The sequence below is a fragment of the Dendroctonus ponderosae genome, unplaced genomic scaffold, assembly GCF_020466585.1.
Source record: "Dendroctonus ponderosae isolate FM_Combo_2020 unplaced genomic scaffold, Dpon_F_20191213v2 Dpon_F_20191213_4, whole genome shotgun sequence".
NCBI lineage: Eukaryota > Metazoa > Arthropoda > Insecta > Coleoptera > Curculionidae > Dendroctonus > Dendroctonus ponderosae.
In genome coordinates this window covers 9,809,270-9,836,325 of record NW_026018611.1, presented here as the reverse complement: position 1 = coordinate 9,836,325, position 27,056 = coordinate 9,809,270, and the positions used below count along the sequence as shown (strand labels likewise).

At 33.6% G+C, this 27,056-nt stretch overlaps 1 protein-coding gene across 8 annotated transcripts in view; it reads right to left on the bottom strand.

Annotated features, from left to right (window-relative positions):
• LOC109546444 (tau-tubulin kinase homolog Asator) overlaps window positions 1–27,056 on the bottom strand; it is a 38,044-nt gene that overhangs the window by 3,830 nt on the left and 7,158 nt on the right. For 2 of the 8 annotated variants that reach the window (XM_019917403.2, XM_048666127.1), the window contains exons 2-19: window positions 22,175–22,289; window positions 16,198–16,367; window positions 15,488–15,683; window positions 15,213–15,384; window positions 14,770–14,987; window positions 14,475–14,696; window positions 14,288–14,414; window positions 13,901–14,229; window positions 13,646–13,840; window positions 13,411–13,507; window positions 7,575–7,870; window positions 6,373–6,714; window positions 6,125–6,279; window positions 4,474–4,619; window positions 4,204–4,364; window positions 3,316–3,494; window positions 2,514–2,673; window positions 2,011–2,200 (exon numbers count right to left, since the gene is read on the bottom strand). In XM_019917403.2, the coding sequence (XP_019772962.2) occupies window positions 2,011–2,200; window positions 2,514–2,673; window positions 3,316–3,494; window positions 4,204–4,364; window positions 4,474–4,619; window positions 6,125–6,279; window positions 6,373–6,714; window positions 7,575–7,870; window positions 13,411–13,507; window positions 13,646–13,840; window positions 13,901–14,229; window positions 14,288–14,414; window positions 14,475–14,696; window positions 14,770–14,987; window positions 15,213–15,384; window positions 15,488–15,683; window positions 16,198–16,367; window positions 22,175–22,289 (3,470 nt within the window). The other 6 variants (XM_019917404.2, XM_019917405.2, XM_019917409.2 and 3 more) reach the window with 5 other exon arrangements.

The following is a 27,056-nucleotide window of genomic DNA, read 5'->3' as shown; positions in this document are numbered from 1 at the left end:
ACATTCCCAGAACATACCATGAACATTCAGTGTATTAACTCTGACAGATTCCTGGGACATGCATGGAATGTTCATAATGTAACTCATGTATGTCCTAGGAATATGCATGTACATCACATGAATGTTCCAGGTATATTCTGGGAATATCATTTTGCTATGTGGGTAGGGATGGGAACTATCGAATTATTCCATAGTTGCACTCCATTCGAATTATTCCACAATGGTGGTCTTGCGGTTGACACAGTTTATCAGGAGTTCTGTTTAATTCATATTGTACTCTTAAAATATATGTTTCTCTTAAATCATATTTTCATTATCTTCTTGGAGATCCATTGAAACGACGATATTATTTCCCAAACAATTGTCTAGATAAGAACGCCGGAACTTTGACGAAAACAAACAAGGTCAAATGAACTTCTTAAACTTCACTTTCTAACAACATATTCAAAACAAATCTATTTCTTAAAGAATCTCCCGAAAGTCTTATAAAGTAAATTCATATTTTGCCTTAATTATATGAACTATTTGGCATTTTGTTTCCTTTCTGTTGGGAATTAGAGATTGCGGCCACCAATATGTACAGAGAATATAAATAATTAAAACAAATTATATTTTCTTAGCTAATTACTCCGGTCACGAGTTTGTATAGGACTCGAAAACTTACTGGCGGGATAGAGATAGCACCCTTAAATGCTAATGCGTGGGTGAAATGTTCGGGGGTGCGGATGAACAAAATGGATTAAGAACAGTTCCGAGGAAAGCACACCCGTAAGCGGAACTAAGATCATCAGGGACAGAAAACTTCTTTGAATTTTTTTGGGCCATCTCAGGCTTTTGTTTGGGACGAGATTCAGTCGGCTAGACATAGATAACATACAATCTATGTATATTGTCCGGTCTGTTTTGTTCTATTTTATTTGCTTGTTTTCTTTTACTTAGGAACGAAGAGACAATCAACCAAGTGGTAGATTTGTGGCTGGGACTGTTCACTGTTTCAGGGTGGTACCACAGCTTAAATGATATTATCATGATATTTAAGAGATTTAAGATATTTAAGATGAGGTGGTACTACTAAAAATGCTACTCAGTATACCTTTTGCGCAATACATTTTTGTTGCGCATCCACTAATCTGTCCAATATTCTCTATGATATCAGTTTCGTTATTTTCATGTGTTAGTTATTAGATTACGAAAATGCAAGCAGAGAATACGGGACACCCTATTATCTGCTTGCATTTTTTCTCCGAAAATTAACGAAGAAACAAAAATGCAAGATAAGCCTATATTAATAGAAAAAATATAATACCAGCAAGAATCCAAGCGAGACAATTTAACTTGGTGTTAACAGAATCCTCGAAGAGTAGAAGTAGTTACATTGAGCCGAGATCAAGGAAATAAATATAAATAAGTAGTTAAAATTAAAACAGGTACTGGAAGGTAAATAGTTGCTATGATGAAGGAAACATATTCCGATTTAAGCCCATAGAATAATACAGGATTCGCAATAAGAAAGTCACTATTTTGTAAACTATCAATCTAACCTCCTTCAATCGACTTCTGACTCGACTAAAACTCTGAATTTATAATATTTTAAACTGACTAAAACTATAACAAATGCTACTTTTTCAGGCACAAGATGTTGTTTCGCGCAAATCGTTTAGTGTTTCCATTAACAAATACCCAACTTTTTTTAAACTTTTCCTGCATTGATGATTAAAAACAAATATCTTGATTAATTCGCGTAAAGGTAATTAAAAAAGAATTTCAAATTGGTACAAGTTACACCATTAAGTAAAACTCATTTGAATCGTGAATGCCAATAGTTGCGAAATAACACAGGTTTCAAATAGCGGCATCACTTGCTAAGCTGAAATTCGATCAATAATTCCAGTAGTACGTACTTTTGCACACAACGTTAATTTCGCAGACAATCAGATCTTGAAGCATTTTGGAATACGCAAGGGCAAACCAAATAATGACACTGATATGAAGTGTGAAAGACTAACTCACCGCTACTTGAATGTCTTTTAAACCTAAGTTTTAGCTGACTAGGGTCGGTGACGTATTTCTCACCTTGCCTGCGCCTTCGCAGGCCCGGGGTCAGATCTCCAGACCAAGACATACACTTGGCCAGCCGTTGGCCACCACTAACAGAGATCGGAATTTTCGATATTCGCCCTCCTTCCATTGCAGGACTAGTCTGTAATATAAAAATAAAAATCATTTTCAATTCCGTTTAATCACGGTTAAATTTAACAGTTAATTATGTACATCTTCCTTAAAAATGCATACTTATTGCCTCGTAAGCAAAGAGTTGGAAAAAACTTCATTGAACAAAAAAATACAATTCTAAGCTTGGTCGGCGTGCAAAATAAAAACTGTCTATATTCAAACAGTCAATAAATAAAGCAAACCTCATAGTTCTAGGTAAGTAAGCAAAAGTTTCTCTCAATTGACCTAATAATAAATGTAGTAAAATTGTAAATACATGAGTGGCAAGAAAAAGTTCTCACCGATGATTCTCGCAAAATTTGACTAGCGTTATCTACACCACTATCTTCATCATCCAGTTCATGCCTTTTGTCTTTTTGTGTTGGGTTTTCAGTCGCGTCGAAGTACTCGGATTGCTCTTCCATGCCCGGGCTAAGACCGTTGGCGATGGAACGTTTCTCCCTTTAATAGAAGACAATAAATAAATATCATGTATGATAAATAAATGTATGTATCATGACTACGGACATAGACTGGGAGGCAAAATAACAATTTACAGGCAATGTTTTAACAGCCAGTTACCTGATTGGCGAACGAATATTGCATTCCTATGGCTTAATTAATTGCGAAATGTATAGTTTGTTAAATAATACAGGAACTTGAGACAGTGACGTTGGATTCATTCTGTAGTTCACGGATTAATGCATTATTAGTGTGAGCAAAGACAAGTGAGAGTATTAACACATTTACATAGGATTAAGCACACATACTAACTGGGTTATTTGACGTTCCACAAACCAACGGAGAGAAGATAGTCACTTCCCTCTGAAAAAATTAACTATATTTACAAACTTAACGAAATCCGCAAAAATCTACAGTATTTTTAAACGGGACACAAGCAAAAACATAAATTTAACAAACATGTCACATCTAACCAACAGACATACATCTATTATCAAAGATTAAAATTTAAAACAGAACACCATTTACCTTCTTTAAAATCAATAATTAATAGAGAAATTTATCCAATAAAAAATAGTTTCAAGACATAAGCAATACTCTAATCTTTGATAATAGAAAAGGAATGCTGATTTCTGGAAATACCTTAACTCTGGAATGCTTGAAGCTGTCACAAATGTTACGTTGGGATTTGAACTCAAGTCCACGCCTGGCGAACACCTTACCATACCATCATCGCCACGTTTTCGCCCATTTTTATCTCTATCAACGAGTCGTTGTCTTTCCTCATCATTCGCTTTCTCTTTTAAGCCACCCCCCATGTCCTAAACATATAAACACTTTTTTCAAACTAAAGCAAAAGCGAGATTTAATTTAAAAAATGTCTGCCTGATTGTGGGCATGAAAGAAGAATTCGTACCTGGAATTCAGTCAATATTCAGTCAATATTCTACTTTTTAAGCAAAAAAATTTGGAGCCAGAAAGTGCGTTTTTTGCCGATATCTATTAACCAATTAACCCAAGCACCTCAATAAACACCTTTCACCAATCAGCATCACGGTCACCGCCCAACTATTTGCTCTTGGTAACACACCATTTTATCATGAACAATTAAGCATATTCTAATTAACGTCATAATCACTGGTTAGTTAATCTACATATCTAAAATATGTTTACCAATGACTTAGAAATCTTGACTTATAATTTTGCTAAACGATTATGACGCGCTTTGAAATGGAATTTAATTCTTTTATTGAAAAACCCTGCGGTACATCAATAACTAATAAGGTCAAATATATTTTTTAATTCAAAACTAACGAACAATTTGAAAAAGAACGTAATTTAACTATATTTTGAAAATTTCGTAGTTGCTGAGCAAGCCGTCGGAAACTTTATAAGTAAAATCCCTCTTGCGCAAAATGGCCTATAAAAAGTCACATAATATACTTACTTGAAATGACTTTGGGATCAAAATCCGTCAAATCCAAGTATAAAATTGTTCAATTTTCATATTCATCGTTATTTGGTACTTACGGATTTAGCTTGATTGGTCCCAGAAGCTCCTGAACTGCTCTCAGATCGAGAATCCGCGCCCCGATTATTCAGTAGACTGGATAGAGCCTTGTTGCTTGGAACAGACTTCAAAGATTGACTGCGCATTAACGTTTCTATAGGTTCGAAATTCAAGTTGGAACCTAAATGAAAAACCGTTCTTGGTAATAAAATCGACTAATTCTAATAATGCTGTTTTTCTTCTTTCTAATGTGCTGTAGTGTACTCCTGTTAAAAAGTCAAAATTCTTACCTTGTTTACCAAATGACGACTTCCTTCGCTTATCGCCTCTATCTTTATAATCAGTTTCAGTACTACTGCTTTCAGTTTCAACTTTTTTGACATCTGTTCCAATTTTTTTATCTATCGTGCTGCTTGCAGTTGGCCCTGTACTTTCCCTGATTAAAATTGATCAAATTAAACACAACACTTAACACATAACTTCATTATGGATAAAGAAGAAACTTTCCTTTAATAATTGTGGTTTAATTTACAAGTATTTACTTGTTATGTAATTTATTGACTGAAGTTCAACCAGATGACTAATTTCCAACTCAAAGACTCGGACGGAAAGTTCGTAGATCAGGAACAAGAATGCAGAGAATGGGAGAGGTATGAGACCTCTTCGACGATGCCAACTGAGAAAACAGGACACACACGATCTGTGACAACGAGATAGACAGAGGCCCCCGTATACTGAAGGCAGAGGTCCAGAAAGCAGTACAGCAAGTAAACAATAACAGGACGCCCAGACTAGACCAACTTCCTGCTGAACTGCTTAAACTTCTAGACGAAGAGAGCATTGTTTGTCTAACTACATTTTAAAACAAAATGTACAGCGAAGGAATACTACCAGACGATTGGCTAGAGTCCCTCTTCATAACATTACCGAAGAAAAGTAATATTTCTACTACGCGAAAGTAAAATGAGTGACAAACAGTTCGGATTTAGAAGTGGTCTTGGGACCAGGGAGGCTATATTCTGCATGCGCGTGTTGCTCCAGAAAAGCTGTGAATTCCTTCATCAAATACTAAAATTGCTATGTCCTACCGCCGAGCCTTTTTAACCTGTACTCAGAAGAAATATTCAAGGAATCTTTAGAGACAGCCCGGAGTGCGTAAGACTCGGCGGAGAAACAATCAACAATATTCGATACGCTGACGATACGGCCATTATGGCAGAAACTCTAGAATACATCCTACATTAATAATGATTCTAACATTAATAAATCTAGTGAATGAAACGCATGAGAGGTCTCAAAATCAACACTGCAGAAACAAAGTGGATGTCAGCCGGAAAAATTAGTAGGCATAAGTGGCAGATTGCGAATGCGGACTCTGATGAAGAAATAACAACACGGATTGAAATATCACGCAAGGCGATGTTATGTGTGGTCTGTCCTACTGCTGTATGACTGCGAGACATGGACGCTAAAGGCCATAATAATGAATAGAATAGAAGCATTTGAACTATGGTGCTACCGTTAAATTCTCAAAATACCGTGGGTCTCGAATTCTACAAATGAGTACAAACAATAACTAATAAAGGTACATTTTTCTTATGATTGAAGGACTAATTAATTGATTAGCTGATAATAATTATTAGTTATTCTATACTAATGGAGACTGGTACACCACTTTGAGGAGTGTACTTTGGGTAAAAACCTTTCACATATTTAATTGATTGAGTTATTCATAAAATTTACAAAAAACCCTATTGTGGAAATTGCGCCTTCTGTGGAACAACACTAACAGTCGGCAAATTTTGTAATTATACAGTGCAGAATAGCAAAACGCAATCAATACAAAACAACTCATTGATTTTTATAGTTATCGGGCTGAGATCATATTTAGCACCTAAACCAAATATGACACCTCAAGTAAATAAGTTAATTTTCTCTTACTTGTTTAAATCTGTTGTATTGTTCCCTGCAGGGACATCGGCGACATCGCACTGGATCTCTCGATCTGTCTCGTTCTCTCTCCTATGTGTGCTGGCATCAACTTGACTGACTGTCGGAGGTGGCGACCGAACTCTTGGTCTTGGAGACTGGCAGGCCTGAAAGTTGATTACAATTCTTATCGGTTATCTGAATGTGAGACATAAAACTATGCCATTCTCGATAAATCACTGATGAACGAATTTACGTACTTTATCTTTCTCTTTTCTGTCTACCAGCCCATCGGCAAAAATAACCACTTCTTTCCTAGGGCTGCCGATTTCTCCGCCAGTTCCGCCCTCTTTACTGCTCTGTTTCAAAATACTTTTTGTTCTTTCTACCGGTTTCCGCTCAGGCTTTTCATGGGAGCCAATTCTTTCTAACGGTGGATTTTGCCCAGTGCCGTTTTGAATTGCCACAGTTTTGGTCGCAATTGGTGGAAGTGACTGAGGCCGCACCGTGATTTGCGTTGAATTAGTGGTCGCTTGGTAGGTAGTAACGCTAGTGTCGGAAGGCGGTTTTGGCACCACGCGAATTTCCAGTTTGCCTGCCACCTATAACAAACGAAATATTCTAGCTAACTGACATCAACCTTTAAATCATAGAAAGTGAATGGTTCGAAATAAAGCCAGCTTTCATTTATATCCTCCGTATCTAGCTGTAAATAAAAACAATCAAAATTTATTACACCTGGCTTAATTGTAGTGATGCACATGTTATAAATGATGAGTGTTCAGAAATCTTCGAGAAAACTAGTAAGTAAACAAGTTAATTATCGATAACAGCAAACGGTTTAAAGGCTAGTGGTACAACCATATACAACTACGCAAATTAAGCTGAGGAGGTTTAATGAGTTTTGTTCCCTGATTCGTGTGGTAGAAAAATTACAAACGTCTTTCAAAAACACTAATTGAGCTGTCCGAGCAATTTCAGTTAATAGAAAACGTTTAGTTTATATTTGTTAATTTGTGTCAACACCCGCCTTCTTCATATAATGTATATTTTTCCTTGTAGGGTTTATCTGTAAATTTCAGCATTTTACATAAAAAAACGAAAAAGTACCCCAATAAAGTTCAAAAGTTTATTTCGATCAAAAAGATATTGAAAAGTAATCGAAGAGTATAAAATAAATATACCTAGAATCAGATTGAATGAAATAAATACGTTTCGATGAGAACAAAAATATTTAATATTTATTATCATTTTAAATTCAAAGAACCACATCAACAACCCGCAAAGTAGAAGATCAATTTTATTATAGAACCGGATTATTTTTGAATCAATTGGAGGATATAATTAGATTAACAATTAAAGATACCAATGTTTACATATTTTAATCTGATACAATCCAACTCAAACGTTCTCACCTATTTTCACATAAAATTATCCTTGAAAGCAAATCATATGGTCTTACCTCTTGCAAGCCCTCATCTACATTCTCATCCTCTCTGAAGTCTTGTTTTTCAGCTAGCTCAACCGCCGGCAAGCTGGTCCAAGTCTTTTCGCTGGGAAAGTGTCCCAATTCCGCATTGAATTTAGGCACCTCCGCATTCTCCTTTGCCTGTATTATATGCTTGGACGCAACGTTGCGCATTACATCCATTCGGAACACCAAATCGTCGAAAGCCGCTTGTTGCAGAAGTGGAGGCTTAAGAGCTCGACGGATTCTAGGCCCAAGAGCAGGACACGACCAAGCTCGAGGAAGAGCACCTGTAACAAAGTTGTCCAGTTGTCATTGCTTTGTTTTAACTAAAAAAAGTTACATTATCAAATACTTCTTTCCCAGATTTAAGTCTTCAATTCTACAATAAATAAATTAAACAATCATAAAAAAGTCAAGAAAACCTAAATGTGTAAAAGCACGTAAGCAAAATCTATAATTGTACCAATATATACAATGTACGACATGGCATGTATGTATAATAAATAATAAAAATTTCAATATAGGCAATTACGCTTTCAACTCCTTATCGCAGCATTCAATCAGAAAAATACGGGGTGAGCCGTTCATTTACTCAATTAAACAATACGTTGACAAACTGAATACATACATCAATCGCTCATTATTCAAAAACTGTTAAATTTCACGTTCTAGTGTATATTTTTCCATCATTTCCAGTAAAAATATAAATTTTCAAGTTTCAGTATTACGAAAAGAGTTTACGCCTATAAATTTTGATATAGAAACGTTTCCAATTGCAACAGAAAAATCATAGTTTAATAACAAATAGGATATTCAATCTTCAAAAATGTAGCATTTTGTTGGCATCGTGTATGTTCTGTTAAATTGAACAAAGTAAAAATTGTTTTATCAATCGCTATAACTTCCACGAAAAAATATCATAGCCACCCAATCTATGCTGTGGATTGGAAAATAGTACATTCCATCCGAATTTATTGATCATTGTTAGTGCATTTAATGTTTAAATGGGATTTAGAGATTATGTTAAAATTAGTGATCAAATATAACGTACCTACTCCTCTTCGTCAAATTTGATTAGTCAATAGTGCAAAAATCACGTTCAATGCGGATGTTCTATATTTTTGGAAATTGAGCACACGAGTGCTAAACGCTAAATAGTTTGACATGCAATAGATAAATGTAGTGTAAGCAGCGAAATTACAAACAATATAAAATGTTTAGTGTTCCTGATAGTGCGATAATAAAAATGGTACTAATTTTCATATCAATTCACTAAATGTTTCGGCAATAATTCAGTAAAGTCATTGGACTTCAGAATTAGGCAAGCTATTAATCAGTGCTAATTCAAAGAAAGCGTGCGCAAATAAAGTTAAATATTTAAATCTAAGATTACTTCTCAAATCTAAAAGTCCCAAAGTAGAAAGTAGTAAAAAGTACAATCCAATCTCAAACTAAAATTAAATTAATTTTCTTTTGATTTTTACTCATAAGCGATGACCATTACATGTTTCCCTCAATGATAATTTTACGTCCAAAAGTTCAGTTGGTGTTAAAAATAAATAACAGAATTAATAAATCGAAGCAACCATAAATATGTAAATAACAATTGGAAATTCTCTATTATGCATGTTAATTATTTTAAGGTATTTACCTTGCAGAAGCCAAAATAAAATTGTAAGCGGTCGTTTCAAACAATATTCGCAACTGGTTCGTGGTCTAGAAAATCTAAGCCAGAAATCAAACAACTGTTGGATGGCGACAGGGAAAACAATCTATAAAAATAGTCGTAACGTAGGGGCTATAAAATTTCGGAAAACACTAACGATTGTTTGAAAATCGGAAAATATTCGATATGTATAAAAATAAACAAGAACGCGCGTGGAACTCTAGTTTGGGTTAAGTCGGGTATCAAAAATAAATCTGATAATCCAGTGAGATATCGCAGCTGGCGTCAATTAGAAATAGGTATATCATCTCTACAACTTGTTGATTAAAAACACAAATTCATCGAGGTAACGTTAAAAGCTTATTAATTGTATACAGGGACACCACTTAATATGAAAGCAGTTTTATAATCAACATATGGATTTTTGAGTGTCTAGAATGTTAAAATTAAGTTTCTACGTGAAACTCAGGTTAAATTCAGAAATGAAAAAGTGAAACTTTGATTACGTTTTCATATGCATAAATTAAATGTGTATGTAATTCTTTTCAAAACGAAATATACTTCTAAATAAGTAAATATCTGAACAACAAATCAGCAGACCATTTGATTTGGGCATGTGCTTCGTCGTATTACTGTAAATTACTCGAATTATATATCGAACGTTCGCATGAAGTGAAAAAGACCTTTAAAATAATAAAAATAGTTTTCAAACCTAAAAATCCAAAGTAAATTCGAAGGCTCAGTATTAAAAAGACATCACATTTTAAGACGTTTTATTTAAGAATAGGGTAGAAAAACCGATTGCAATTTGGCTTGCTCAAATGATTACCCAAAATGGCAAAATCATTTTCAGATTCATGAAATGCCTGTCCAGGTTGATACTTGTGAAATCCTTTGATAAGCTATAATTGCATATGATTTTTCAATTGTAGAAAACAACCAAGTTAAAAAATATATTAAAATAACATATCAAGTCACATACATCGCAATTGAGGAATTGCTCCGAAAAAAACTCCTTTAAGCTTCAATTGAAAAAAATCAAAATCACATGTACAACATAAAAAATAAACAGATCCAGTGGTACTAAAACTGGATACAAAATGATTATAATTGCAGCATGCCCAATGGGTCTAGAACTTCACTGGCAGTTGCTCAAACATTCAACATTTATTTATAGCATGAGACACATTATATTGTTAATGTGAGATACCAAAAAAGAAAATGGGTCAAGGTCATCGGTATTAGACCATGACCCGCAAAGGTCAAGGTCACTACAAATGTAGCACGTTTTTACTTGTTTTAAACAACTGGGGGGCGATTCGCTAAATTGTAAAAACATGTATATCTGCCGACAGCAGGTTTATCACATTTATTATCCCTGAATACGTGACATTATATTTAATTTATTACACCGTAATTACTGTAAGATAAACTGGCGCAAGCACAATTCGTGACACTACATATATTATGGATACTTCGCACTAGCATGTTTCGAATCCAATTCCATCACATTCCAGTCAAAGTCCGCTAATACAAACATTATATGATGAAAATGGGTGCAAGAAAAACAACATTCAATTTAAACCACATTATTTATTCGATTTCCAACCATATACAATAAATATCTTACAATTACTTAATATAGCATGTATATACATTGAGTTTAAACAAAAAATAACTGTAACAATAAAAATAACAAGTAAATAAATAGCTTAGTATTACAACATATCCCGCGTTATGCTATGACAATCAGCAATGATCTAAAATAATTTCAATAGTAAATGTATATTAAAATACATTTCTAAGCACCTTAACTGTTTCCTGCCAATCAAAGTGAGAAATATTAAAAGTAAAATGATGTATAAAACAATACGAAATCATTAATCTAAAAGTTAAATCAGTCTAAATAAAATCAGTATCTTAAACTTGAAAATGTTCGAAGCGATCATAGCTTTCCAATAAGATCAAATTTGAAATTTTTTTTGCAAAATTTTAAGTTTGAGCAAGTCTATGCTGTAATTTAAGCGCCTTTTGATGAGCTTTCTCTTGCAGCTGGCAGGATCTGGGTACCATATATCCTTAAATGGCAAAAGGAAGAACAAAATAAGCAAAAAAATAATACAAACAATAACGTTTCTAAACTGCTGCATACATCGCGAAAACAAAAACGTTTCATACTTTATGCTCGATCATCCTAGTGACAATCTTTTCACAGTAACAGTCGGTATCGTTTAGTGATGGGAAGCATCGAATTATATAATTCGAGAGTATTGGACACTGGAAAGACTCGAATGAATTCGAATAACTTTCGATAATACGAGTATATGATACTATCTCGTAGTAGTCGCGAAAGATACGGAAACTGATTCAAGATTACCAACAAAAATGCAAAACCAGACATTTTTTCGGAACGAAACCACTCGAAGTAATAACTGATCTTAAAGTGAGATGAAATAGGAAAGCGTTTTTGGCAGAAAATAATTATATATCATGTTTTTCCAGAGGCTGTCGAAAGAGAAGGAACAGAACAATTCTAAATAAAGAGAAGAGAAAAGTCGATCAGGAATTAACTGATATTAAACAGGGATTTTATAACAAGAAGGAAACAGAGGTTTTATAACAAGAAATAATTCGACTTTTGCGATTTATTGGAGCCTGAACTTGATCGACGGTACAGAAACAAGAGAAACATGCATGACAAGAATTACAAAAATATCAGATACATTTTTTTGCGTGAACAGCGTTGAAAAGTTTTCGGTCATTGATATTACTCCGTTTTAATAAAACAACATTTGCCATTGTGGAATAATAATATACACTTTATTTTGAAAAATTACCCATAAAGTCGTTAATATTATCAACGTCCCTTTTCGGAGTCCTTAAAATGTAAATCGATTCTATTAAATAATTCGAGTTATCATTTCGATTATGTAGCATATCTCGATTATAAAAATAATTCGCTGATTCCCATCACTTATTTAATACATTCATCCGCCAAATAGTGAATGCAGAAAACGCTTTCCTGGTTAGGTTGAAAACGATAAGAGGCAGTTTCCAGCTGGATAAAGTTCCCGAAGCTGAAGTTCTGTTAGGGTTAAAATCACATCGAAGTTCATATGATAACTTGAAAATCTGATTGTAAAGTTACCAGTCAATGAACCAAACAACGTAATCTGAATTCTCCCACTCGTAGTTTAAAAAATTGAATTGGATTTGCTTCTCCTTCGTCTGGTGGTTTGCCGAACAGCAAAATTCTTGTTGCCTTTCTCGTAATCATGCAAATCAAAACTAATCTATCACAGAACGCTATTATAACACTAAGAACACGAACGGCACAGGACACGAATTAAAATTGACACGATATGCTTACGTAAATTAATCAAGGGGACAACTCTCGTCCGATGCGTAGGACAAAATATCCGCTAGAGACGAAGCAAAAGTGGTTGTCTTGTAGCTTCTGCAGCTGAACGGATTCAAAAATGCCCGGAAAAATACCCGTTCGCTTTTGCTCTCGTAAATCGAGTTAAGACCCGCGTTTCTCTTAGAGATGTCGCGAATTCTCACTTTCTTTTTAGTGCCTAAAGGAAATATATTATTCGGGTGTGTAAACCCATGCACAAAATGTCAAGTATTCATGGTCTCAAACAATTTGATAAAATGTTCGTTATATTCCAAAAGTGTAAATGATTTATATGGAATGAGAGCCTAGAAATTTTACTCACTTTAAGAAAAAAATGTATATCAATTCCTTAAATGTTCACACAAAAATTGTAAAAACATTCTACTTATGTTACGATTTTTTGCTTAAAAATGTCATTAGTATTTATAACATTTTTATATTTTGTTATATATACAGCGTCCCGTAAGCATCTGATCAAAACGCCACTGAGACATTCTTTGGCGCAAATAGTTTATTAAGAAAAAATATTCGGTTCCTCTGCTATTGATGGTCAAACAACATATTTTTTTAACGAATTTTGACCATCCACAGCAGAAGAGCCAGACTTTTTTAATAAAAGTTAGGCCCGATCGCCCCTAATCACAGTACGCTTTTGATGAGATGATAACCCATGATTTATTTAGTTAAATAAAAATCTGTCTGGTCGAGAGCAAGAATCCGACAATCAGTTTCACTGTTTTCTAATAAAAAAAATAACTTACCAACGAGTTCAGGGTAATCCTCAATTCCGGCAATGTTCACGTATTTCCTGTGACTAGCTTTCGAGTCTTCGCTTATTTTGCTTAAGACAGCTTGCGTCTGCAAAAATGGTATAAATCAATTAAATACACTGTCGATACTTTAATATAAGTAGAAGCAAGTTTTGCTGCTTGTCTTTGTCAATAAATTGTTTTATACAGAAATATTCAATTATTGAGTTAAAAAAGTAAAACATACCTGAGGTGTTACACCTGCCAATGATTCAACTGGAGCCGCTTGCAAGTGGGACTGGTGAATGGAACCTGCATGAGATCCACCGCCTCGATGATGTTCCGGCGACTCTGGTTTCCATTCATTGTCGGTTGTTTCTTCACTATCATCGAATTGAGATTTCCATTGGCTAACAAGTGTTAAGGCACCTCCTCTTGTTACCTATAACAAAAGCCAGTCTCAGTACCGAAACTCCATAAAAAATAATATATGTAATCATACCTGTTGGCTCACGTTTTCGTCATCCATCACAGCAAATTGAGTTACACTTTGGTCACGAGTCCCTCTCGAACTTCTCGCCGCACTTGGAGCTCTTCTTCGCGGCCGCTCTTGTTCTGGAGTGGCAGGTGACTCTCCTAGACTTCCACTTTGACCTTGGGGAGGAGTTGCAACACGCAATCGGCCCAAAGTAGCAGCTCCCGATTGACTTTTGCGCAAAGGAGCCGGACGAGGAGCATCGGAAGTTGACTTGGCCGAAGCGACAGCTGCCTCATTGTCCAATCGATCTGTAGGTGCTTGATCGAAATGCGAAGTTGCGCGTCGCCTTCGCGCTGGAAACAACAAATAAACCAATCAAACATTGAACATAAGGATTAAAAACAAACTTACAAGTTTGATCAACGGCGGTTGCATTGCAATTTTTATCAACTCCTGGCCTACCAGCATTGGTTTGAGTGTCTGTCGCTAGTGGCGCTGTATTTTCGGCTTCTATCCTTCTTCGGGCATCAATTTGGATCTGCTCGGAATAATTATATTAATGCTTATTAACTGAGGAATGCATGATAATAAGACTTACTTCTTTATTATCCGTAGGTTCAATATTCTCTTGGTTATTCTCAGTAGTTGTAAGTAGTTTGGTGGTTTGCCTGGCTAATGTGGTGGGAGTGGTAGTAGGAGGCTGAACTTGAGAAACTTGACTAATTGGCTGGGAATCTCCTGTGGGTTTCTCCCAGTCAAACGGATCTGATTCCTTAACATTTCGCCGCTTCATGCAACGCTCAAATAATGAGATCAGCATCTGCAATTAATTAGATTGTTAAACTTTCAGAAAAAAACATCAAGCAATTTTCGTTAAAAAGTTAAATACTTACGGCATAATCCGGCTTATCTGCATATTCCAAGCTTTGTATGTGATCCAAGAACTGTTTCAGATCAGAAGGTAAATGTTTTAATAAAAGCCTATGGTCATATTTCTCTTTCATCAGTCCTACTTGCTCCTTATCTTTTACTTTTCGCCACGGTAATTGGCCATTGACGAATTCGACCAGCATATAAAATAGAGACCAAAGATCGTCGTGACGACCCATTTCTGTATGAATAAACCCTTAGTTGAAAAGTACCCTTCTAAATTAAATATCGTCAATTAAAAGCGAAAGTTGATAAAGTTGATAAAATAACTTTAAAAGCTCTTCTCGGAATAATTTTTATCATCAGGCCACTCAATAACCCCACTTATATAGGACGATTTGTAGATAGTTACTTATAAATTATGCCATTAAAATTTGTATTCACATATTCATAAATTAGTTCTTACCTCTATTTTTATGTGCATTTATACTGGCGTACCGAACAGTACCTCGGAAACCTGCCGCCGCTCTAGGTGCCCGGACTTCACCTGTAGTTGTTGTATATTGGCGAGCAAGTCCGAAATCTAGCATATATACTTTCCTACAATTATATGGCAGTCTACCCATTGAAAAATTACTCTGAAATTAAATCGAATAACGGTTTGAGCAAATAGGCCGTGGAAATCTCACACAAAAGGGCCGTTTAATTGAGGATTGACAAGAGAATATATAGCATACTTACAGGTTTAATATCACGATGCAAAAATCCAACTGAATGAATACTTTCAATAGCTCTAAGAATTTGAAGTCCTAATCTCAAAGTTGTGGAGAGGCTGAAGGCCGCTCTGGGTTGCGCCCTACGGAGTTCCGCAAGGTTTCTTCCTTGAAGTTGCATAACTACATAGTTGAATCGGTCGTTCCTACCACAGCCTATAAATCTTTAAAAAAAAATAATTTGATCAGAAAATTGGCGGCTTATTCAAATAGATTGGATAGTACGAAGTGAGTTTGCAATCAATTAGTTGAGTTTCGACTATCTGTGGTGATCAAGGATTTCATATACTGTTTACTGAAACTTAGAAATATGTCATATAAAAAACTTAATAGGTAGGTATTTTACTTAATACAATTTCACTCCTGGGTTAAACGGAAAATTCATTTTTTTCCGAAGACAGGTCGATACTTAGCCGTACAACATGAACATATATATCCTATTTAAAGTTTGTCATATATGATTGCATGCGAAATGACAATAACTTCAAATGGGGACTATATTTAAACTTCTCATTACCTATCGAGTAATTTACCGCATTTATTTAGTATCATGGCAAAATAGTAAATGGCTTGTAGTTATTGCAAAATACGATGTGAGACTTTTCAATATTAGATATCTAATTAAATAACTTGAAATAATAATGAATCCAAATTTACAGTCTAATATAAAAAAATTACCTGCAAATATGTTCTTTGCCTTGCAACTTTTTTAACACAGCCACTTCCATTTTGAGTACTTGCTTCGGTTGTCTGGCGCTCTCTACTTTCAGGGCAACTTGTTCTTTAGTGAGTAAATCTTGACCCTCGTAGATTTCTCCAAACCCACCGCCGCCAATTTTTTTAACAACCTGGAAATAAGCAGTTGGCGTCATATTAAACTATTAATTAACGGCTTTTTATTAAAAACACAAAATTGAATTATATTGTTTGAAATTAAACCATTGCCTTTGTTGTGTCAATCGATTTAATTTAAAATCACTAACTCGCTTAATTTGTACACATTTGGTTGGGTCAAAGTTTGTAATAGCAAAGTTCCTAGGATATTGATATGATGATAAAAACGGGATATTAATTCAATTATAAGACGTAATGAGTTTTTTTAGCAATAATTGATGATTTCTAAATATTGCGCTGCATATTTCTTTTATTAATCACGATGTAATTGTAAAATTATTTGATGAAATTTAACTTGTAATGTAAATAATTTAATAATGCCAAACTAAATCGTGTTAAACCTCGCATGATGCGTCTTTTGCCATAAAAGGCTTCCGATAAGGCGCCAGAGCTTTGAATCACATTTAAACACGCTAATCACCCAATAAAATAACACATTTTTTTCTAATGCAATGTCACCTGTAAATGCAGTTTACATTTCGAGGAATCAATCGACCCATGGAACATCAATCATGAGATCGTAATTACGTGTATGCGATTGTGCATACTAATATTCAAAGACAATGGTATAATGTACAATTTATCTTGGAATAACTTTATCCAGCAGATAATTACTGAATAAGTCCAGTCTACGAGTCAATCAATCGATTGATTGACTCAGACTGGGCGGAATTCAGGAACTTTAAATGATGTTAAATAAATTGTTGATTTTCTGTGATTATTAATTGTTTGGTTTCTTCATTAACTATTGGAGATCTCTCCAATGAAAACACCGAATTGCGATAAGCAAAAAATTAAGCACAATGGGGCCATAAAAATATTCCAAGCTATTTTCTACTTATTATATAATTCCAATTCGCTAGAAAGTTTAACCATTCAAATAAATTACAATTTTCTTCAGGTCTTCCACAAAAGTGCTTTCTTTATTTCTTCATTGAATCAATTTTTAGCAGATAACTAGGTCAATAATTTTGCTGAGAGAATGATTAAAAATACAGATAACACATTTTTTGGTATAAATGCTAAACTCAGTTTTTGTCCATTTAAGCCGCATTTTAATTGTTGATTTTTGAACATTTTTTTAGATTTTATAGAAGTTGAAGCGCAATATATTTACAGGTGGATACAATAGATAAACATTTTCCCGCACTATCGTGCACCTAATATACAGAGTTCTCATCTCAAAAAAGTAGTACAATAAAGATTTAAAGAATTACTTGATCCCTAAACATTAAGAATTTTTTGTCTTCCGAAATTCGTTTTTCTTAGTTTTTTAAAGTTAAAAAAACCTACACATTTTTGGTTGCTTGTTTAAACCCGGAGAGTTTCATTCTTCTGCCATCATAAAGAACTTTGAAACATATTTCCCAAATTTCATTTTTAAGGAAATTTTTGTTGTTTTTTTTTATAGAAAAAACTTTGCTTCGAAGGCTTAAAGTTTCGGTTTTCGCGACTATCAGATTTTTGCGGCGCTTTTTCGCACGTTCGGTGCGGAAAATCACAATTTTTAAATTATTTTAAAAGACGGCGGTTTTCTGAAGCCTAAAAGTTTCGTCTTTTCACTTTCATCAAACAATTTGCACCGCATTCTTTTGACGTTCATTTTCAGTTAGATTTCATGGAGAAAAATTAAAAAAAATAGTTTTTTCGATAGTTTGCTCATTTTTCAAGGAGTTTCTAGCATTTTTTATACATAAATTAGTTTCTTGACTTTAGTAAAAGCTATATATTTTTAAACACACCAAGCTCGTTTTGTTGAAATCCGGAAAAGCTTAAAACATGTTTTAAATGAAAAACGTCGGTTTTTCATCATAAAATGAAATTAATTTGTTTTTTTGACATCACAGATATTTAGATCTTTGTGGTTCCCCGTTCAAAAATTCGTATATCGACATCAAAACAAGTTATAAACCTTCGCGTTGTCGCATTTTATAGAAGACAGTCGGTTGTTTAAACCTGGAGTTTCGATTTTCGCTAGGTATTAGCAGACATTGTGTAACACGTCTCCAAAGTTTGCTCATTTTTTAATGAATTTTGTCTTCAAATACTTTTTATATCCGGAAAAGCTTCAAGCTTTCACTGTTAGATTTTATAAAAGACTTTCTTTTATTTATAAAAGCTTTTCTGGAGAGCAAAAGTTTCGACGTTTTGCTTCGACCAAATACTTTGCAACGCATTTTTAAACACTTAAACTTTGCCCAACTTATGTAGATAAATGAGCCATGTCTCCTTTTCTAATTAGATACTCGCCAAATCGTTCACCATATCCGATCCGATCAAAATCTCAATTTGGCAGCTAATTTAGCTTTTTGAGATTGGAACTGTCTAAGCAAATAAAACTTTATTAAAGTATTCCAGTCATATTAATAAACCTAATTTCGTTGATGAAAATTATATTAAAATGGAACAGTCCCATCGGTACGTCCGATTTCCGATTGTCGGACGGTCCGATAGTGTGGCTAACGTTGGTTAACTTTCGCTATTTACTTATTTAGTTTTGATGTTCCAGTTAGTGTAACTGCATTATTAGAAATCATAATCATGCAAACACAACTTTCAATACGAACCAACATAAAAGGGCTTCTGTTATCATTGTTAGGGATTAAATAAAAGAAAGATATGAAAAATTACAGAACATTTAGAGACATTACAAGGAGCGTATTTTTAATAATTTCAATTTAGGACTTCGATTAGCCGACGAATATGAATATTACTTTTAAAACGAAGTTTTCCGTAGTCCCTACTGAATCAATTAAATCTTTCCGCAAAACATAGAAAGTAAAGGCATGGTGTGACTAAAGTAAAGTATCTCTTCCAATGTAAATTTTGTTTAAAATAAATACCGAGGCGTTCATTTTATTCATATTTCATTGGCTTTGTTACATCAGTAGTGCAATAATGAAAAATTTAATACCGCAAAAATATGACAAATAATAAATAGAGTTTATCGAATTCATGGCGCATAAGGAATGCTGATTTAACAAATATTCGTCGTATCTATAAAGGAGCTGATGATCAACTTCAATCGGATTTTTGCATCATCGGAAAAATGACGTGATTTTATCTTAAGACGGCATTTACACGCCACGACCACATACGAGTTTTCGAAATTAAAAATATAGGAAATTTTTCTTCATATATCCAGTTTGCATTCCATGATAAAAGCGGCATTTGCGTAAGTATGACCACTTTTTAGAAAATTGCTTTCGATAGCACTTTTGAAATCTGCTTTATTAATAGGTATAATATGGAAAATTTTTATAATATGGAAAATTATTCTCACTATTACAACTTTAACAGGGATGCGGGAATTTTTGGCGCAGAAATTTGACCTCAAACATGAGAAAAAAGTGGAAAAACCGGGATAGATCAGATTGTAGTTCCACAAATGCAATAGTATTTTGTCAAAATCTGATGCACAAATATTTTATAAAAAAATATCACAAAAACACGAATGCATGTTTCATATGGAAGTTCGAAAATGTGAAACTGAAAAGGCAACCTTATTTTAAAGTGACTATAGGTTTGTGTCTGCTCAACAACGGAGAGATATTTTCATCTCTTCAATTTATTTTTATTTTGTACATTTTGATTTATTTCTGTTCGATTCGGTAACTAAATGCAGTTTTTTTAAGTTCTGCAGTTACTCACCAAAATGGGACTTTAAAGTATTGATCTTGTGGAAAACTAGTGAATTTCAATGTGTGAAAAGTGGTTCAAAACCGAATATCCAGACGAAATAACACTAAAAAAATTAATTGGTATATTATTAACTTTGAACACAAGAGCCGTATAACTAGAAAATCACCAAACTTTTTGAATTATTATTTGTATAACGTTGTAACGTTGTAATTTTACGTCAATCGATAAATATTTGAAATAGTAAATTTTGATAGGCTGAATTTCTCCATTTTTTGACGGATGTATGGTAATTTTACCTTAGAGCAGCGTTACTCAAAGTGTGCTTTGCGGAGCCCCGGTGCTCCGCAAAGCCTAGCTAAAAATAAACTACCGAAAAAAAACCTACTTATTTGAAACCTACTTATTGATGATATTAAATTTGATAGGTAACCATAATCGGTTGTGCAAGTCTAAATATAGTATTTTCAAAATGACGGCACTTCCGGAATTACCGGAAATCGATGTCATCTTGGGTTTTTTTTAATAGAAAGTTGCCATTTTGATTTCATATTTGGATTCAGCTTTAAATTGTGAGTTAAGAATGTCCATCGGTCAACACTTATCTGTCACAGTTTTTGACTCATGCTATTGTTTGCAAAAAACCTAGTAGCAGGTGTTCATTAAGCAATGCATATTTCCTGAATCATTGCAAATAAATACTTAAATCGGCATTATTTAATTCAATCCTCAAAGGTTTCGCAGAGATTCTGCATCGATTCTGACACTTTTGTTACGTTTCATGCTTCTGTTGCGATTTTCTAAAGTTGACAAGAAAAAAATGACAAAAACTTCACTTTTTAAATGGCTACTAATAGTACTTTAAAAAACTACTATTTCTGACTCCAAAAATAAATGTAAAATTGAATTTCAAGTCTACTTTGATTAACATTGTGCATGTTCCTCTAAAGTCGTTTATGAGTTATTGGCAGTATTTGGAAGAAATTTTATGTTTTGGATATGGAAGTAATCCGTAAATTTGAATTTTTTTTCAGAAATCGTAATGCAGGCATTTTTTCTTTGTTAACTTTGAAACACCGCAACAGACGCACGAATAACAAAAGCGTGAGAATCAATGCCAAATGTCGGCCAAACTTCTGAAAATTGAATAAAAAAATTGGAATGGTCCAAGAGTTACGATTTTTCAAATAAACCTCTGCATCCCAGTTCTTTTGCAATAAATGTGACATATGTCAAAAACCAAGTGTTGACAAATGGACATTATTAACTCACAATTAAAGTTGAATACAAATATGAATTCAACATAGGGACCTTTCATTTAAAAAAGCCAAGATATCGTCGATTTTCGATGTTTACGAAAGCGTAGCCATTTTGAAAAAACTATATTTCAACTTGCAGCAGCCGATTATGTCTGCCTACCAATTTTCATTTCATTCCAAAAAAACCTTTTTTTAATGCTTATTAATAAACAATACACATATAGCTCGTTGTGCTTTTTAGTTTAGTTAGGGTTTAGGGCTCCGTTAAAAATTTAGTTCTTTAAAAGGGTTCCGTCAGCAAAAAAGTTTGAGAACCGCTCCTTTAGAGCCATTAACTATCAAGTAAACTTTTAAAACCATTTTTTAAATTCTAAAGCAAACACATAAAATGAAATCGAGACCCACAATACAATTTCAAATAAATATACACTTTAAAATGTAATCTGAAGCAAAAGTGTTAATAAACGAGATTAACGTTTGTCAGATGTCATTGTAAATGCACCTCTAACGTCAATTGTGAAATGAGCATCAATACGTTGTCAATCGGTCGTTGACATTCAATAATTCGCACTTTTAGTTGGATTGTCCTTAGCAATAAGTGAGTGGGTGATTTTGTGAGTGTTACAGACAGTTTTCCATATTACAAAAAAACTTCCAGATGAAAGCATCTACGAAGCACATAAAGAATAACTCTGCGAGAAAAAGTAAGTGTAACTTTAAAAAATTGTTGACAATGGCTCAGTTTGTTGATACTTTAAGATCATTTTGGAAATCTTCATATTTTCTTATGCCAACGGCCATAAAGAAAATGCTTACACTGGTAAGAGAAAACACAGGACTACATAAAACAAAACAATTTTTACCTTCCATCGCTCTTTAACTACATGCCCCGGTTGCAGCAAATCCTCCGACGTCATTGTTATGTTGTTATTTTGATCAGTTGAGTCCAAGTGATTTTCCAAGCTTAAATTCTTGGCCCTGAAATATAAACGCTCGTTTGAAATGGTAAATCATTTGAAAAAAATTGCTGAATTTGTATTCAAACTAAAACTTCAAAGACCGATCGAATTTCAATTTTAGGCTGCCAACTACACACTCCTTGTATTTGTGCTTGCCTAAAATCGGAGAACTTATAGATGAAACAACTCACAGCTGATTTCGTGTGGCACTTGCGTATTTTCAAATAACAAAACTACTTACGTTGCCGGATCTTTACAAAAGTCCCTAATATGGGTAACTAAATCTTTATTAGATCTTTAAAACTGGATATTTTTCTAGTCGTTGTCTGAGTATTGTTTTGTATCACTGTGGTTATTGAGGTGTAATGCGGGCCATTAATCTCTAAGTAATAATGAGGAAACCGGTTCAGAGTACAGGGTGTTTAGATCTTCAATATATTTTTTCGATAAAATGAGTTTTCAGTTCCTTAAATTCGAAAGATACGTTTTCTTTGGCTGGTAAACATTATTTGTCAAAATGATGTTAGGTAATGGATAGCAATAAAAATAATATTGAACAATGTTTGATGAATAGCGAGAATATTTAGTAAGTCATATATCCAAGTTAAGGAATTATCTTAGCTCTTTTATAATAATGTATTTAAAAAATCTTAATTCTAATCATCCAAACAAACACATCGCTGTTAGTACTTGTAAATGCAGATTATGTAAAACAGGGTCAAAAATAACTCTAAAATCCCTTTGTTGAGTTTGTGTGCTGTTATTTTCAGGCCAAATATTTTGGAGTTGGATAATAAAGTGAAAAACTTTTTATTGCGAAAACTTGACAACATAGCCTCACATTTCCTCCCACGATTTGTTACGCCCGGACTTTATTGATTTTTTCAAATAAACTTTTATCCCAAATCACTTATCTTAAAGGCATAAATACCTTTTATTCCGTCTTTAAGGTCGAGATACATGCGATGTCTCAACGCACAGCTTATTCACCTTTTTATAACACGAGAAAGCTGGGAAATCGCCGTTTAAGGTAAAAAAATGGGAAAGTGACTGGCGCATAAGCGTGTACTGCCACAAGGAAAACATATTAAATAATTGAAATAAACCTAGAGATTAATTAGGAGGCCCTGCTTTGATAATTTGGCCAAAAATAAAGCCGGTTAAATATAGATTTACGTAGTAAAGTGACCTGTCATAGAAAGGTATCATTAAAGCATACCTTTATGAGTTGAATTGTGTACTTTTGTGGAGTTTAACCACTGGAATTTGAACATTTTAATTGCCAGATGCATATTCAAGGATTGGTTAACTGGGTTTGTGTGAAAAAATCTGTTGGTGTTAAGCAAAACATCATGCAAAACGACAAAAAATATTCAAGTCTACTTGCTTGGCATTCGCAGGATCGACAAAAACCAATATTTGTGGCGACAAATTGTTAAATAGTCAAACTATTTCTTCAAATAAGAGTTCGACATGCATATGACATTTTTAGTTGAATTTTCGTCACAATTATAGGCATTATAAGCGTATTTATTCAACGTTTCTTACGGATAGCAGAAGTTTTGATCGATACGGACGCCATTTTTTATTTCACTGCCGTTAACATAGCTGCAGACTGTTCAGCGGACGGACCTGACTTGAAGCGGGAAATTAAATTTTCTCTGCGGATTTATCAACTATTTTCACCGGAAATCGCTCTCTGGGCAACTTCCAAAGAGGTTTTTGGGTCGAAACTTAATGAATTTGACGTTTACTGCACCATAATTTAAAAAAGTGTCAAAATTTAACAGGTAATAACAGTTTGGTTTACGTTTGCTGGTGAAAATTGAGATTTTCCTTGCCGCTAACTTCACGGCACTGTGGAAATTGCCTGAAAAGACGAATTTTCCGGGAGGGAAAAGGAAAGCGCTACAGTTGCGTTCACTTAGAGCAACTCGACTGTAGTAAATTTTCGCGGTGTTTGTGTCGTTTGAGTTTCTCCGACTTTTAAGTTTTTTTTTACCTTAAAGAACACTTCAAATTAAGCAGTTTCTGCGAAAAAATTCCTGGATGGTCTATAAATTAGGCCACAAACTTTTGAAATTCGTGGATAAGTTCTATATTGTTGAGGCGGATTCATTTTCTTACAAACTTCTTTTTGGGTATTTCGCCTCAAAAATTTTTGTCTTTAAAAAAGACAGAATTTTCTCGCGTCTTTTATTACAGATACAGATTTATTTTAATTATTATAAATAATTCGTTCTCATTGCGAAATAGGAGCACTATTTATCAATCTGTAATAAAAGACGTGAGAAAATTCTGTCTTTTTTAAAGACGAAAATTTTTGAGGCCAAATACCCAAAAAGAAGTTTGAAAAAAAAATTTTAAATTCGCTTTTTCAAAACCTTTTATCTATGCACGAAAATTAGATTGTCCAGTGCTAACCGTGTTTTAAGTATCACAATTCATAACTCCACACGCAAAATTGTTGCTTAGATGCATAATAATTGTGTTTTTCGCTAAAATTTAAGCATATTTCCTAACGTCGCCTATTGATTGAGGTTATCAGCTCGTCGATAGTCAGATGAGGGATTATTTGTCTCTTTCGGGAATTCAACATAATGCGGTGTGTCCACTTTTTTGCGTTGTTTTCCTTTCGGTTAATTTTCAGCTGCTTTGTCTGTGTTAGCATGGTTGAAGTGATTTTTTAAATAAAACTGGAAAAATATACAAAGAGTAAAAATTAATAACCCTCTAAATGACCTAAATAATCTAAACCGACACAAATTGAACACAAGAAAAAACTAAAAATTCAGAGGGGCTCAGATCATACTTAATTTAGGCTTGAAAATAATTTCCAAAAATTTTGGAGAAATTTACGGTCAAATATTTTTTGCAGATACAAGTCTTAATAAATAATAAAGAAATGTATGTCATCGCCAACTTTTTAAACATCATAGTATTTGTAACTTAAAATGTCTTAAAAAAACAAAAAAACGGAACAGTTTTCTAGAAGAAGGGAAGGATGTCGTTATCATTTGAAAAAAATATTAATTGACAACATTACAATGTTTATGTTTTATAAATATGGTGATTGACAGTGTCTATGTAACTTTTAAACAGCGGATTGATTTAAATTAAGGATTTAAATCCTTGAGCACTCAAGATAATTGCAACATTTTGTTCATCACTATTTACATTGATTCCGTGTAACAGACGTTATGAGAAAGCACACTCTACTATAATGTTTGTGATGCGAAAAAACATAGGACCAGAGCTTAGTAGTCTCTCTCTCCTAATATCTGATAGAACGATGCGTAGCTTGAGAAATTTTAAACAAAGAAAGACCTTTGCAATAAATGTAAGAAAACACGTGTTCGTAGGACTCAACAATTTGTAGGAGATACTGAAAAACGTGAGACAAACAATCAATTTCTAACGTTCTAAATCCGAATTTATAAAAGTTACGAAATGGGCTCAGAAAACGAAAACAAAGTGAACGGTTATTTTTTCTTTAGGCCTGGGTCGAAGTACTATGAAGAAATAATGGGAGATGCAATTCAAAATTAGAAGTGGGAACGCGTGTCTAAATATTTGTCTTGGCAAAGCTTAAATTTGTTTTAATTGCCCAATTTCAAATATCGCGTCTATATTTCCTTGTGTCTTGAAATAACGGAACATTTATTTCTGCTTGCGTAATCAATAAATTATCGACATGCACATGTACATTTTATATTACATCATTTCGTAGTAAAAAGTCTATTGGTTTAAAATTAAAACAATATAATAGTTCCTAAGGTGTAGGTAACTATTGAATGTATGTATAGGGTGTCCCCAGAGAATAAGAGCGTATTTTTTTATGAAATTTGAAGTTGCTCACCAGAACTCAATTTACATAAACCAATCGTTGTAGTTACGAGACTTAATTAATTCAAAAATTTGTATTGAAAATTCATCATTATATTTAATCGCAATTAAATTGTAAACGAATGGTCTGATCAATTGTTTTCATGCCCTAACTCATTTTAGAGCTTGTAGATCTTCCTTATAATGATTTATAAATAAATCACAAAATGAATGATCTTCTTTGGAAGTTCTACATAACATTTAACGCGAAGTGCAGTTCTAATCAATGCCAGTTTTTAAGTAATACTGGTTGTAATAAACTAAAGAGTTTTACTGATTGACAATTTAAAGTGCTGTTGATAGAAGATTAAAATATATTTTGTTCTTAATATAAAGCTTTTTTTGCTGATGAAGTTGATTGATGAAGTTTGCTATTGAATGGGATTGCGGATAATACACTTTTAAAAACATTTCAACATTTACAGTTACTTAATTTACGCCATTAAGCCTAATTTATCTAATAAATATGCATTATTAATTCTTGGATCATTTGATAATATTAACTAACTCCATTTTCAGATGTTCAGAATTGTAGATTGTAATTTTTTATTTAGAAAATATGCTTGCACTTACATGGCAAAAAGGAAGTAAGTAAGTGTATAAGAAATTCAGTGTCTATTAAAATCAAATAAAAAAATGTATTACTCAGCTGTGGGCGTGTGCATACAATACTCATATATCATGAAGTGGAAAACAAAAGTGCGCATAAATTAAGCTATTTTTTCATATAACAATACTTCATAAACATTCATCATGTGTCTGTGGATATAACAATCCATACATCTATTAACGACTCATAGTAAAACCGTAAAATGGTTATTTTTAAACTTGTTTGCAGGTTGCTTAGATGGAAATAGGTTTCACGGTGATATTTTTAACATTCATTTTATTAGCCAAAATT